Raw genomic sequence first — 15,891 nt, 5'->3', positions numbered from 1 at the left:
CAACATGGTCAATTTTCAGTGTCCCATATGGTTTTTCCCCCCTCATATTTCTTTTTAGGTTTAATTTTCTTTTAATTAATTAGGAAGCAAAGCACGTTGCAAAAGAAAGCTTCACCCTCAAGCCCAGCCTGCCGTTTCAAGAATGCTGGGACTTGCAGATACTTTGGAAGCATGCTTAAGAAAATCGGCTTTGGTTTCCCACCTGGCCTAAAAATAAAATAGTAGGTGGTTTCTGGAAAAGCTAGAAGGATCTCTCTCCGCTTCTTTGCAATTCCTGTAAGTGGATGCATTGAGACTAGCTGAATCTGATATGGTGCACCCCACCCCCCACAGGCTCATGTACCTAAACATTACAGATTCCCCACTAACCCATAACTATGATTGGTTATCACAGTATGGTGGAATCTAGCCATAGTGAAGGCCACTGGCTCTGGTGGCTTCAAAAAGATCCGAGTCATATTTCCACGGGGGCCGTCTCCATTTGTGTGTCCCTTGCAGGCATTGGAACAGCCAGGGTAGCAATTTCTCTTTCTGATGGCCTTGTGGGCTTTGGTCAAAAAGATCCCTCTGGGAATCCATCACAGGAGCCTCTAATCCCGTACATGATCTGAAGTGGCAGGCTTATCAATTCAGTGAGAAGTACCAGACAAGCTTGGTCCGGGGTCAAAAGGATCAGATGCCTCCTGGTGCCTCCCTCCCGAGGTCTCGTGAAGCCAGTCAGCCAGCAAATCTCACACCCCAAATGCCATCCCACACCCCAAATGCCTCTCTTCTGGGGGGTTTGCCCTACGAGCCCAACCTCTAGGGCCAGCTGGGGCCTGAAGAACATGAATGACGGGAGACGAAAGCTTTGTGTTGGGAGCATTCCTCACGACTAACACCCAATGAAGTGGTAGGCTCCAAATGCCGAAGGAGCTGCAGGCCCGGGGCCTACAGCAGGGATTCCCCAACCTGTGGGCTGCGCCCCAACTATTGGGCCATGGCCTATTTCCAACCGGGCTTTAGAAGTGGTGGACCTGCAGCCTCACTCGCACGAAGGCTTCTCCCTTGCGTAAGTGGAATAATGAGAGCAGAAGATGAGTGGGCTAAGCCCGCCCTGCTCAGCTTTGCTGGCTCACCGAGGCGCATGACACCAGATCTGTTTTGGGAGTATCGGGTAGCTTCGGTGAGTCTGAAGGGGCACGAGATCGTACCCCCAAAGTCTTCCCTCCTTCGCGCCCAAGGCTTTTGCAAATAGACGAAAGGCTTCGGGCGGAGCGATCCCACGCTGCTTCAGGCCTTCCGTCCCTTTGCAAAAGCTTTGGGCGTGGAGAAGCCTGAAGGAGCCGAGACCACCTTGTGCGAGTGGAGCTGCGCAAGTGTGCCGGCCCACCACTCCAGCCAGCCCACCAAGCCACAAAGGTTGGGGACCACTGCCTTAAAAAAAGAAGGCAGGCAGCCTTTGTCCTATGGAAACTTTCTTCTGCCCTCGGCCAATGATATATTTCAAAGATTGTAAGGATCTGAGCTACAGAACAGCCGTGGATGAAGTATCTAGGACGTTCAGAACTCTCAACCCCGGGGGCCTGTTTCCAAAGAATATGAAAGCATGGCTTGAGCAGAAGAGACTGAGAAGCCCTTCTTCAAACCAAGCACCCCATCTAAATGGTTCCAAATGCTTTTTTTTTTTTTTTTTTTTTGGGAGTGTTATCTGTTCAGATTCTGGAGAAAAGCTTAAGAAGGACTTGTAAACTCCTGTTACTGGTTTCCCCCAACTGGGCTTTCAACCCTAAAAGACTCTCGAAAGAAGGCCAAGCTGGATACTAGGATGCAAGATGTCCGCACTGAGGGGCAAGAGCTGAAGAAGGGCAACCACACTCCAGCTGTTCCAGAAGGATGGACCCAAGATCTTCCTTCCAGATCACCTGCTTCCTTGACTGAAAGATTTGGCATCCTAGGAGAGCCTGCAGCAAAGCACAAGCTTTGCCCCAGGTCAAGCTCCAAGGTAAATCCCAGCCCTGAATCCAGCAAGACTTATCTCAGGGGAACTACTGTCTCAATTCATCTCTTGGCTCAGGGAAGGGGCCTTCCCCAGTGCCCTGCATCAAATGGGAATTCCACCTCTCTCCAGGTTCTTTTGAAGGACCCGAGAGGTGGAGAGGGGGTGTGTGGAGAGAGAAAGAAACTGGAGGGCAGTTATCCTGTCTCTACTCTACAGCAAAGTCATTCACTAGAAGAGGATTAGAGGAGAGAGGGTGAAGAACATTTTGAGTCCCAGTAGGCTCAAGAGACAGAAGAGCTCACCTGGAGATTGGGCAAAAATCTACCCCAGCCCTATATGGAGAAACTGAAATGGGAGCCCAGGATTTTAGGTGGGGAAACCAGGAAGCTACAGCCTCACCCTTGGCGACTTGATGGAAATACTCCCCAGGGCAGAAGAAAGGACAATTGGCCAGAGGTAGGCGAATGGGGAGCTGCACTAACCATGAGCCCAAATCTTAACTGTGGAAGATATGGGACTGTGGAACATATGGGACTGTGGAAGGAAGGATGTTCTTAACCAAGGCTGTGTCTCCCAATGTATTACTACAACTGATACGCCCTCCACTTCCAGAAACCGAGGGGCTCCTCCTAGTGTCGCCGGCACAGAAAGGCAATTGCACCCCAAGAGAGATGCCGGTGTCCCCTTGCTCTAACCAACCTGTCGCACAACCGCTAAGGGGCCGTTAAGGGGTGTGGCTAGGAGCCCTTTCTACAGTGTGAAGCACCTGCTGTTGAGGCCTGGAAACACCAAGACTTAGCCAGAGTCAAGTAGCCAGTTGTTCCTTATGCAAAGGAGCACAAAGACACCTCGGAAAAGAGCAGAGAGCGGGGTTTTGAAAGGCCCTTCCGCAGGGATACAGTTCTTTGTCTTTCCTAAGCAGGTCACTGTACATCTGATCGTATGTTGTTTTGAAATCGTAAACGTTGGGCTTGTCTGGGGCAGGTCCTGGCAGCTTGACGTGAGTCCCGGTACCAAACGATCGGACGCTGAAACCACGTTTGCTGAAAAAGAGAAAGGGGAAGGGGGGAAGCTCCGTTAGTTGGGATGCAGAGGCAAAATTTGACAATTCATGGGCCCAAATTCTACAACTTCCGGGTTGCTGTTGTATCATCCCAACGGCATCTACTCACATTTTAACCTTACATTAAGGGGGACTTTGAGAACGACTGTCAGATACTACTTAAGGTTGCAACAAGATAAAATAAAAAGGACCGAAAGTCAAGATCTCGGTTAGTTCCTCCTAGGACCTTGGCTAATCTTTTTAACCAGAGCGATTTCAGGAGGAGGAAAGAGACGTCAACTGCAAACTCGGCAAACAGTGAGGGATGTTGAAAAGGCCTTTTAAAGGAAGACAATTTTAGAAAGCAAGTCAAGCGTACAGGCTGTATGCAGTTGAAAGCAAAGACAGTGCCATCCTACAAAGACCGAGTGGCAAACATGATTAAAAGTATTTTTAAGGAGGAAAGTCGGGCTCGATGAGATGAAGCAACCGGGCCAGAGGTAAAAAAAATTAGCCAGGTTTGGTCGAAGAACAGCGCAAACCCGTAGCCTCAAAGGTTCAGCTGCAGCACCAGGGCCGATGTATTCTCTCGTTTGTTCAGCTTCCAAACAGCTTTTCGTTCATTTCATTCCCTTGCTTGCCTCTATTCAGAATGACAGGAAAAGGGACGGAATCAAAAAGGAACTGTTAGGAGCATCAGCCGGCAAATCGGTGTTAGGAGAATCAGCCGGCAAATCGGTGAAGTCATTGGGCAGGCGAGCGTAAAGGAGGAGCGTGTTCTTCCTTTGTTTATGGCCGGCTTTGTCATTTCCTAAGGCACTGACTGCTCCCCACAAGGAGGCCGGCTCTTTGGAATGGCATTAATGAAGCTCAGCGGGACTCAAAAAAGCAATTGGTTGCGTAAACACTAACCAAAGAGTGTCGCTCGCTGGCGAGCTTTCAACACAAATTAGGAGGCCATTTCCAATGGCAAGGATAAAGCACAGCCAGGCCTCAGGGCCGGTTGTATACACAGGAAAGCAATTTTCAACTCTTCTTGCCTATAAATGAAGTGCACGCAGTTCTTACAAGCGCTTGGCCTACTGTTCCTGGCATCAAAGAGACTGCCCTTCCCCCCCCAAAAAAAAGGCTTTCAAATTTACCCTTCCACCCCTCCCAAGTCCCCTCCTCTGCTCTCAATGTCAGCTACCAGCTTCAAATAAGACACCTGAGCTCCAAATGTACAGATAATCCTGTATTACTGTACAGACGCTGATTAGCTGAAACCACAATGTGGCTTGGTGCGATTTGCAGCCATACGAGGGGTTTAAGCCTGACATCATGGCTTCTTTAACAAATGAGAGTTTAAAAAAATCATGGCTGAGTGTGTAAACGCAGTGGTGTATCTATCGTGCTTAACATTGGGGAAGCCAGCTAGTTTACTAGACTGTCTCTTGGCTCACAGTTAAGATTTGATGGTTTTTTGCTTTGTCCTTGTGTTCTCTAATTAAATGTATAAAGCCACCCCCAGTCTTGGTTCGCTCAGGAGCTCCTCGGTTGTTATGACTCCTGAGAAAAGACCAAAGAAATGTGATTTGTCCAAGAGAAGTATTTTTCTCTTCACTCTGTAAAGCAACCTCTAATTTAAACAAAGCCTATATGTTCCTGTTCACCCAAGTAGCAAATCTCTGCCCATGTTCATATGTTGATTAATAGCTGCCTCTAGTCAAATGTATTCATTTAGTGGGTTTTGCCTCCCTTCACTTAAAAAGTTGGACAATTTTTAAGCCTAATTAACCATCAGCAGCTGGGCTTTCAGCAACGGAATGGCACATTTTAGTCAAGCGACTCTAACTCTCTGCTCAAGGCAGGAATAAACTTTTTCCTAACTGGGTGCCTTCTAGCCTTATTTGGGCTGCATTGCTTGAAACAAACCCTAGGTGGCGGAAAAGAGTTAGGTGTAGCTCTTTGCTGCCACTTAGTGACTGTTTGAGTTTTGCAGCCCAAGTATAAAAATCCTTTAACTATCCATGTAACGGAAGGATGTTTGAAGGTGTCTGAACTGAGTAACATACTCACCTTAGAAGTACCAAGGTATCAACCGTTCAAAGCCAACTTGGCTCCAAAATTGCTTTCCCATCCACAAGACCCACATACTCATAGCTCAATTATTCAATTAAGCCAACCATCTGCGTTCATATAATACAAGAAAGGAAAAACGAACTAGCTAGTTTGTGGTTTACAGCCCCAAGTCATCATGGTTCCATTCTCTGGATAAATTTAGCACGCAGGTTGCAAGCACCTGCTATAAATAGAGCTCTGCGTCCCGCTTGCTAAGATTTTTACATTCCACAACAAAATAAGTACTGGTACAGCTGTAAAAATCTGAACTATAAATAAATACAAATCCCATAGCTAATTTTTTATTAAAAATAAAAAAATAAACAAGTGGATTTAGTCTCTTCTTTGAAGTTTGCTTTGAAAGTCACTGAGCCATACTCAGCCTTCCATCCTACACAACACAAGCAGCAAAACAAAGGTGAATAAAATAGCACATAATAGAAATTAATTTAATTAATCTCAGTGGGTCTACCTGGACTATGCCAGGACTATGCCAGACTATGCTGCTGCTGTGGACAATCAGAGTTAGTTTACCAACCCTAACTAACCAACTCTGTCCACAGCAACAGCTTAGATCCTATCAAAGTTTGCTGAGATTAATGGAATTAATCTCTATTGTGAGATTATAAGATTCTCACTAGGCTTCTTTCATTATCTTAGGTTGGAAGGGAAAGAGGGAAAGAAACAGGGAAGGAAGAGGAAAGAAACCATAGGGGACACCACCAGCATGCCTTGTGCTGGGCCACACTGACACTGCCTGGGGCACCTGAGCAAGATCCCAATGAGGGAAGGCTGAGCTTGCAAACAAAAAACAAAAAAACTCATTCAATGGAAGGATATGTAAATTGCACCCAAACTTCAAGAACCAAGACTTTGTTTTCTCCTTTGGCCACATCAGCTAGAAATTTGCATTGCAAGGCATCTGGAGGCCACAAAATTAGGGAAGGAGCATCAGCACTACAGAAATTAACCTCACCCAATCGATGTGTAAATAACACACCTTTTGCCTGTCTGGTTTTCCTTTCATCTCCTAAGTCTCAAGACAGGGCCCTTGTCTTCAAATAAGAGATATTTGCTCCAAAAGTTGCATTTTGATTAATAGAGAGTATTTGCCCAGTGACACATGTAGAAGTCCCCCTAGGAGTGAATAAGGAGTAAGTCAACGTTTCTGATTTCTATCTTATTTCTATCTTCTATCTCCTTAGCTTCCCCTAAAGGCTGTACTGCTGATTGTCTCTTTCACATCTATCAAAAAGGCCTGAGAAGAGGCATCAGATCAATTGCACTATTTCCTCAAATAATTTTTACCTGCTTTTTTTTTTTTTTTTGGGGGCTAGAAATTGCTCAGGGAAAAAAGGGACCCCATTTTCATTTACTGCAAAGTGGGGATAATCAGTCCCAAGCAGAGATGCCCAAATCATTTAGAGGTGAATCCCCAAAGACAGCTCTTAGTGAAAATTACGCTGTAGCCAATACAAGGGAGTGTCTAATTTAATACTCCATTCACAAGAATAATTTAATTCAAGGCACTGCCCAGGTACTTCTCCCTAAGATGGCATTTTCAAATCCTGGAGGACAACACAGTATGTGTGGGTGTTAAATGACACTGGTTTGTGCATTACACAAAGGCACAGTTTGATGATTGCAACTGTTCAACAGAAGAAAAAACAATTTGCTTGGGGTCACACAAGCATAAACTAGTTTCAGAATCCTGAATGGGTTCACCCAATATGTGAAGCCAAGCCAGGCTTAGGGGGAACAGTATGCAGTTGGTTCATCGGTCCTTTGGGCTGTTGGGATTTTTCCTCTAGGTCCAAGACTGAGACTTTTATTTTTATTTTTCTGCATTTATTAAATTTGTAAGCCGCCCAGAGTCATTGAGAGTGAATGGATGGCCATATAAAATTTATAAATAAACAAATGTATTTGCTGCCCTGAAACTTTTCACATTATACACTGCAGCATGTTAAAAAAAAAAACATTCAGAGCAGAGGCCCATTTCTTTTGGCTATCCCCCTGACACAGGGATAAATTAAAATCTTAAAAACCGCCGAGAAAGAAACCCATTTCTATGCCTGAATGCCAAATAGTATTTTTAGAAGTTTGAACCATTCATTTTGACTCCTGTTTGAAGCATGGGGGACATTAAGCATTTCTTGTTAAAATGGTTGTTTCATGAGGGACATGGTTTTTTTTACTCAAAAGCAAGGATCAGCAGCAGAAACCAGCTCTCATCAGAAGCTCCACCATTTGTCTTTCTTACACACACACACACACACACTCCAAACTAACACAATGCGCTTTTGCTCCATCAACTGAGAATTCCAGCGAGAACATTTTGTCTCATTCCAAATGCAAATGACAGGGCTAATTTTAGGAAGTGAGTCAGGCTCCAGATGGACATCTGGTTCGACAACCGAAATACCCTGTACTTTTAAACTTGTCCAATTGTGCTTCGTCTGGGGCGCGTTAAGTGAGAAGCAGTCACGAGCGAGAAGAGGGCTTCCTCCTGCAGTGGATACCAGGAGAACCCATGGTTCACAGCTCTGACACAGCAAAGAGCGCTTGTGGGAAGAAACAACAGGAGGTTCCCCCCACCCACCCACCCATGAAACGGGGCAAACGGGGAACCTGCTTTTGCAGATCTCAGAGAAGGTGATCTGTAGACCGTCTACTCAACCAAGTCATTTCAAGGTTATCAGGCAACACAAGCATCCTACATTTGACAATGTCAAATCAACGCTGAATTCTGAGCGCTCTAGTCCTGACACACCTCAAGGGCTCCATGGTGGAGAAAGCTGGCTTGAGGCAGGAGTCTAGTTGCCGCATCTTAGCTACCGCACCAACCCTGGTTAATTCTTAACCGCAATCTTAACACGAATCAAAACATTTGCTGCTGGTGGAGAACAATTGGCATCTACAATCAAGTGTGGGTTATATGATGCTTACCGCCAAGGTCCCTGAATAAGATAGACAGAATCGGTTTATGAAGCTGAGCCCTGACATCATGTAAAAGAGGAACCAAGCAGGTAACTCTCCTTTGGGGTTTGTTTTTTTCACCGAGACATATTGGCAGGGCATCTTTGAAAAACAGCATTCAGCTTTTTGGTTGAGGGGACCTCTTTAATTTTCTTACTAGCCTCCTAAGAAGAGGTTAGTTCTTTGTGTTTTTGAGTTCCATGTCTACAGCAGGGAAAGACAGCTGCTTCTTCTTGGCATGTTGAAAAGCTGGGGGTGGGTGGGGGAACACAGCCCCCCCAAAATCACACTGATGGGAACAAGGAATTCAAAACTCTCAACAGGCAAGAAATGAAAGAGATCAGTGCCAACGATGGAGAACTTGGTACAGGCCTGTAAAATTCAAAATCTCTTCCAGTTTGGGGCGGATGGCTTGGAGGATAAGCTGCTGGGACATCTATAGAGCAGAGAACTGGCAATTCACAATTAATAAACAATCATATTTAATCTATAATACAGGTAGTCCTCGACTTACAACCTTTCATTTAATGATTGTTCAAAGTTACAGTGGCACTAAAAAAAGTTTGATTCAGGACCTTTCTTCACACGACTATTTGAAGCATCCCTGTGATCATGTGACCAAATCCAGGCGCTCGGCAGCTGCCTCATATTTATGACGGATGCAGTGTTCTTGGGGATCACGTGATTCCCCTTTTGCGACCTTCTGGCACACAAAGTCAGCGGGGAAGCCAGATTCACTTAAGAGCCCATGTTACTAATTTAATAACTGTGATGGTTCCCTTACCAGCGACGGCAAGGAAGGTCGCAAAATGGGGCAATTCTCACTTAACTGTTGTCTTGCTTCAATTGTGGCCAGAAGTCAAGGACAACCTGTAGACCCATCACTTGAATTTAACAGCTGGAAGTCAAAGTGGGATTGAAGAAGCAGACACAATCCAGGCTCATGATCCCCCTGGTAGATGTGAGGCTTTCCACTAGATCACTGGCCTCTTTAAACATGAATTGCTTAATAAGGCATGATTTCTGACAAGTAAGTCATGTGGTTCAACTTAATGAGTCATGATAACTTTGACAAATCCACACTGGCTGGACAGGTCAAACTATTAACCACGACACTGTCACTTCCTTCAAATCGACAATGTACCCTTAAAGCTCCGTTTTGGCTTCCCTGTGACATCAACTCTCTCAATCCAGCCAACGTCATGGATGATATTTTGAAGGAAAAAAAGGGAGCAGTTATATTCCCACTGCAGAGCTTGGAGGAAAAAAAAGCAGGATTCAAGGATAATAAACACAAGCAATCATAAGCAAGCACTGGCTAGACCACAATATTGCATCGTGCAAATTTATACACCCACCCCTCAAAGAATTCTGCACTGGAGCAAAACTCAGAATTCCCACCTTCCTATATTCCAAACCTAGGCATTTTGCAATCAATACATGGGCTAGATGAAGTAGTTTGGCTAGAGCTACTAAAAAGTCAGCATTTGTTATTATTCTTCCCCCAAATTACCGTATTACTCATTAATATGTAGTGGGCATTGCTTGGAATGTTGCTTGTTCAGTCGGTAAAGCAGAAGGAAGGAATCTGCAGAGATTCAGATGCTACTGGACTACAAATTCCTTACCATTAGCTACGCTCCCTAGTAAACAGTTTTGAGGACATCTGCCATGCCTCAAGTCCTGATCCCTGCAATAGTAAAGCAAGAATCCGTTGTAAATTTAGCTAGGGAAAAAAAAAACCACACATGCAAATTTCAAACCTGCTTTTATTGAAAATGTGGTATCCTTTTCCTGTAGATTGCAGTTAAAAAATAGCATTATCTTCCCTAAAACCTGTGATGTGTGAATAACCAGAATAACTCAATACTTTTATTTCTCTGCGAAAATACAACCTGGTGAGTAAGGCATGTTTAGTTTCAAAATTCAAAGGGTCTGGGCATTTGAAATCCAGCCTCAGCAGCTTCCAGAGTCTCTTTAGTAATTGTATATTTCAAGTGTTTAAGCTGTTTTATCAGGCTCATGCCAGAAACTGAACAATTTAAAGCTCAACATGGCTGCACAGCCCACTGAGTTACACGAGTGTCATCTGGTCATAAACACGTGTTACAGGTTGTCTTTCACTTACGACACCAATTGAGCCCAGAATTTATGTCGCCAAGTGAGACATTTCTTAACTTAGTTTGGTCCCATTTTACGACCTTTCTTGCCACAATTGTTCAGCGAATCGTTGCAGTTGTTTAGTAACACGGTCGCTAAGTGAAATCTGGCTTCCCCATTGACTTTTCCAATCAGGTCGCAAAAGGGGGTCATATGACCCTGGGGCGCTGCAACAGTTGTAAATATGAGTCAGTTGCCAAGCCTCTGAATTTTGATCACGTGACCATGAGGACACTTCAACGGTCAGAAGTGTGGAAAATGGTCATAAGTCACTTTTTTTCAGAGCCGCTGAAACTTCAAATGGTCACTAAATGAACTGTTGTAAGTCAAGGACTACCTGTATTGGTCATTTTCAATGCAAGTATGTATACATTTGCTTATATTTGAGTGTTTCAAAGCTTGCTTCGATAAAGACAATCCTCCCCAATGCGTAATAAAAAGTCTCCATTGGGGTGACTGAAGTAGTTTGGGCTTATCAGTTCAACATCCATGACGTCACCAAAGAAATAGAGATTTATTCTCTCTCTCTCTCTCTCTCTCACACACACACACACACACACACACACGTAGAATTTGAAGAAAAGGGTATAATTTCAGAATTTGTTAAGGAACCTTTTTTCCCAATTCTCTGCTAATATACTGAAAGTATTACTGCTCTCAAAACGAATTGTGCCATCTGGATCAGAAAGCAGCATTTAAAGAACACCGGGATTTAAAAAAAAAAAAGGAAAATTGGTATTTCCTGAGCAAGTCACCGAATGTTCTCAAACTTGAAAAACAACATTTAAAAAAATTACGAAAGGGAGTTTTCTCTCAAGACAGTCAAGAACACAACACTGGTTTTGGGGCAAGTAAAAACCACTTTTGTGAGGTAAGAGATATACAGATAGTCCTCGACTTACAACTGTTCATTTAGTGACCGTCTGAACTTACCACAGCACTGAAAAAAAGTGACATGACCATTTTTCACACTTATGACCATTGCAGCATCTCGATGCTCAGGTGATCAAAATTCAGACACTTGGCAAGTGAATCATATTTATGGCGGTTGCCCTGTCCTGTGTGTGTGTGTGTGTGATGTGATCCCCTTTTGTGACTTTCCAACAAGCAAAGTCAATAAGGAGGCCAGATTCACTTAGCAACTGGGGCAAGGAAGGTCACCGAGTGGGGCAAAACGCACTTCACGAATGTCTCACTTAGCAACCGAAAGTTTAGCCTCAACTGCAGCCGTAAGTCCGAGGACTGATCTATTTTCTGTTTTGTTCATTAGGTCAGAAGTGAGGCAGATGGGTCTTTGTATGAGCTGTTGAATTGTTAGCAATATTGTTAAAACGTTTGCAAGGACCGACGGAGACGCTCGAGATGCAAAACTTGGATTTAACTGCTCTTAAATAATGCCAAGAAGCCAACTTCCCGACAAGGGAATTCACTGGGCAAGGAGTTGTCAGATAATAATGATTAACAAGCAGGCAGGGACAATCTGCTTTCTCTTGAGCCAAGCAGTCACCGAAACCAGTTTCAATTTAAGACCTCGCCCAGAAACAGAGCGAATGGCTGCCTTTAATGGTGGAAACCATTAGAGGCGACCAATCATCAGCCCTGCAGCTAAGGAAGGGCCAATCCTGAAATATCTTGATGAATCAGCTAAGCCGCTTTTCTCAAGGCAGGATGGGATAGAGGCTCGTTACAGAGAATAACAACCAGGAATCTCATCCCACCCCTTGGACTTTCATACAAGCATCGGAGGGAAGTCTCATTATCTTCCGTTTCTAATTTCTCTTGGTTTGTCGTTCCAAAAGGACTTGCAGGAGAACTAAAAGGCTGATGTGTGCATCAAAACCCAGCAAGCACTTCAGACTGGGGCTAGGACATGCAATGATCTACCCACAACGGGGCCAGGATCAAATCTAAGCGAAGGGAGAGGGATTTCTAGAGGAATTGGCAACTTGTCTCTGAAGCACAGAGTCCTGCTGAATTTGGGCTCGTGGCACTAGAAGAAAGGAGGGTCAATCAGAGGCAGGGATTCTGTAGAAGAGCTTTACGAAAAGTAAACTTAAGTTTCTGCTCATCATCATCATCTTTGTTTAACTATCCCATAATCCCTTGCGGGGTGGAGTCTAGGCAACTGAATGGAGCTAGCAGAGTTTGACTGGCCGGATGCCCTTCCTGTTGCCAATGCAGAGTTTTTGTTCAGCAGTGTGCCCAGAGAGAGAAATATCTGCCTCTACCTAGGATCGAACTCACAGCCTCCTGATTGTGAGGTGAGAGCTCCACCTCTACGCCACTGCACCACTCCTGTTTCTGCCCATCCGCCCACCAAAATATAGGGTCACTATTCAGAAGCAGTTGTTCTGCCGTTTCGGATTATTTAACCATACCTAACATTAAGCCAGTGTGTTAGATCAGCTTTCTCCAACATGGCAGCTTCCCCTTCAGGTGTGTTGGGATTTTAATTCTCCCGGCAGGGAGCGATGAAGACTGTAGTCCAACACACCTGGAAAGGGAAACATTTGAAAGGGGCTAATGGTATTCCTTCATTGAATGTTTCCATGTTAAGCAGTCAATCATTTCTTCTGGATCAGCCCAAAGATGTATATTAAAAATAAACACCAGGTTTCCCCACACAACAGGTCCCAGAGTCCCAGAGCAGGTAGACTTGGCCTCTGAATTGTAGGTTTCCTAACCTTTCCTTCTTATTTCCCTCAATCCACTGCACATTACTCGGTTATGATCACATATCAAAGCAATTTAATGAAGCAAATATGAGAATAATAGCAATAGATGACTTCAGGAGAAAAAATCCTCAGCCATTCCTTTGTGGGAGCTACTTCCTTACTAGCGTTGGCTGGGAAGTCTGACACACATGCATACATTCCACGTGATTGGTTTCTGCTGGCATTTCTTCAAAAGTATAATTGCACATTATATCATCTATAGCTATTTTACTGGCAGCCTCACTGTAAATTTGTGGTGACAAATCAGCCCCCAGGAGCCTTATGTGTATACTAGAAGTTCTAATAGAACATTGCATTTGGGAACGGATTTTGCTGATTGTAATGCTGCATTTGCAAAGGAAAAAAAGGAAGAGTCTCTTGATGAAACAAAACAAAACTAGAGCAAGAATCAGGCTAGAAGATCCTGGATTCAAAGGCTCTCCTAGGCTGGCACCCAAATACTCAACAAACCAGTTCCAAAATTAGGTAACGCTGACCAAATCACATGGTTGTTTCAAGTGATTCCCATAGGAGAAATGCGAAGCTTTACACCTAGAACTCATGAAACTGCCAAAACAATCTCTCTGGTAAAAAAAATCCGGCTTTGAGAAGCTCAGACACATCTTTCCTAAAACAGAAAAGGCTAAATGGTCTGTAAATCATCACCTATGAGTCTTCCTCCCACTGTCCTAACTTAGAAGCTGGCTCTGGATAGACTGTGATTGCCATTGCTTAAGCAAATGTGTTTAGCTTTCTAGTCAGCTATGGCCTTCTCCAAATTACAGGTAGTTCTCAACTAAGGACCATAGCTGAGCCCCAAATTTCTGTTGCTAAGTGAGACATTTGCTGAGTCTTGCTCCATTTTACAACCTTTCTTGCCACCGTTGTTAAGTGAATCACTGCAGTCAAGTTAGTTGTTAAGCGAATGTGGCTTCCCTACTGCCTTTGCTTGTCAGGAGGTCGAAAAAGGGGACCACTTGATCGAGGGACATGGCAACCATCATAAATATGATTGCCAAGCGCCTGAATTTTAATCGCCTGACCATGGAGCTGCTGCAACGGTCATAAGCGTGAAAAATGGTCATAAGTCACTTATTCAGTGCCATTGTGACTTTGGTCACTAAAAGAACTGTTGTAAGTTGAGGACTATTTATATTCCTTTCCATTCCTCCCACCCTCCATTTTATCTCTTCCAACTAAACCCAGCATTGCATTCACATGCCCAGTCCTTACTGATGTCAACAGAAGAGAATTATTTGTAGCTCAGGGTTGAACTGCAGAGCCCATGGTGCTGAGCTTGGCTGTTTGCGTGCAAATATTTCATGATGTTACCTAGTTGGGGGCAGGTAACATCCAAATATCCAAGTAAACAACCAAGCTCAGACAGCATCAAGGACTCTACAGTCTTTACTGAATTAGGGATTTTTTTAACCAAAAGATAAAATTGAATGGTTTGGAATTTCAGAGTCTGAAGTGCTTGCCACCCCCACCTCTTCTCAGTGACTCGGTTTAAATTGTGGTTAGCATATATTGCAAGCTTTCTTGTAAAGGAAGTGATGCACAGGAAGTCTTCTGAACAACATTAAAGCAAACAAAATGTTATACAATATTGAGTAACTTTGTCAGAAGGGAGGGGCTGAGAACAGAGAATATGCTGGGCCTAGATACGAATCTGAAAAGGAAAGAACTACAAATTCCACAGAAGGAAGTGGTATTTAAATTGCAACGAGTGCCTTTTCCTTTAAATTGGTATTTACATGGTAGAGCTGGGGGCCGGGAAGACTGAAAGAAACCTGGCAAGATTTTAAACAATAAATGTACCACTCTACTTCCTAAACATAAACAGTTGAAAATAGTTTTAAAATCTGACTCTCTCCTCTAATGTACTTAAAGGAGGACAAGATAAAATTGCCATAATCGTTATGTCATGCTAGAGGAAGCTCCACCCCAAAACTGAACAGCCATTACATGTCAGGAAGTGGTTTCTTTTTAAAAGAGGCACTGAATAAGCCTCTAATAGAATAAGGGAAAACATAACTCTCTAGCAAAGTTCTTCCTGAAAGCAAATATAAACTGACCGCAAGCTATAATTTTCTTCTCCCACCATCTCTCAGTGTCTAGAAGAGTTCTCATTCTGGACTGTTAACACTATTCTAGCCAGCATGGACTGGGGAAGATGGGAGATGTAACAACAGATATAGAAGTGCAGAATTCCAGGCAACACAGGGATAAAAGACGTTGTGGTGTCTAGACTTTTGTGGCTGATCCCAGAAACCAAAGCAGAGTCAATCAGGTTATTATTTGGAGGAGAAGCCACTAGGAAATGCAAGGCAGGAAATCAGAAACACCTTGGGGGGATTAATATCTACACATGGATGTGCCTGTGTAACCACCCCAATATCAATTCAAATCCAGGGACTCTTACCTTCGTCCAATCCAAGTAGCAGCATTTAAGATAGTAAAGAGGTGTGTGTGTGGGGGTGTTTCAGCCCCTGAACGGATTATCAATCCAGAGTCTTGACTAGGGAGTTAAAACCGTTGAGTTGAATTTGCCTTGATTTTATCCCCGCTTCCTTGTTTGGTCTTTGAATTAGGGCAGTTCCTTAATCCAAAGGCCGAAGAGGAAATGGGGGAGAACGAAAATTTGAACCAGAAGCATCTGAGATGTACCAAGGGGCAAAATGTTTGTTGAGTGAGTGCATTAAAAAAAAAATCTTAATTTATCCAGAGGCAGCTAAGCATGATAAGAAACCGCAGCCCCAATACATACCTAATGGATGACTTCAGGGCAGGGCCTCTTCCAGCTTGGCTACCTGATAGTAGTGTTGTTGTGGGGCAAATAGGAGGAGGGGGGATCTATGTACACCACCCCTTAGCTCCTAAAGCAATAGGAGCTATATAATTCTAATATAATT

General features: G+C 44.0%; 1 protein-coding gene across 1 annotated transcript in view; it reads right to left on the bottom strand.

Annotated features, from left to right (window-relative positions):
• SSU72 (SSU72 homolog, RNA polymerase II CTD phosphatase) overlaps nucleotides 1–15,891 on the bottom strand; it is a 29,599-nt gene that overhangs the window by 12,985 nt on the left and 723 nt on the right. Inside the window, exon 2 of the mRNA XM_026681569.2 lies at nucleotides 2,881–3,024. Within this exon, the coding sequence (XP_026537354.1) occupies nucleotides 2,881–3,024 (144 nt within the window). The remainder of the gene's footprint in view (nucleotides 1–2,880; nucleotides 3,025–15,891) is intronic.

This window comes from Notechis scutatus, chromosome 16 (assembly GCF_049901735.1).
Source record: "Notechis scutatus isolate UNSWTSFEM ecotype Mainland chromosome 16, rNotScu1.2, whole genome shotgun sequence".
In the NCBI taxonomy this organism is placed as follows: Eukaryota; Metazoa; Chordata; class Lepidosauria; order Squamata; family Elapidae; genus Notechis; species Notechis scutatus.
This window is presented reverse-complemented; position numbering and strand designations above follow the sequence as displayed.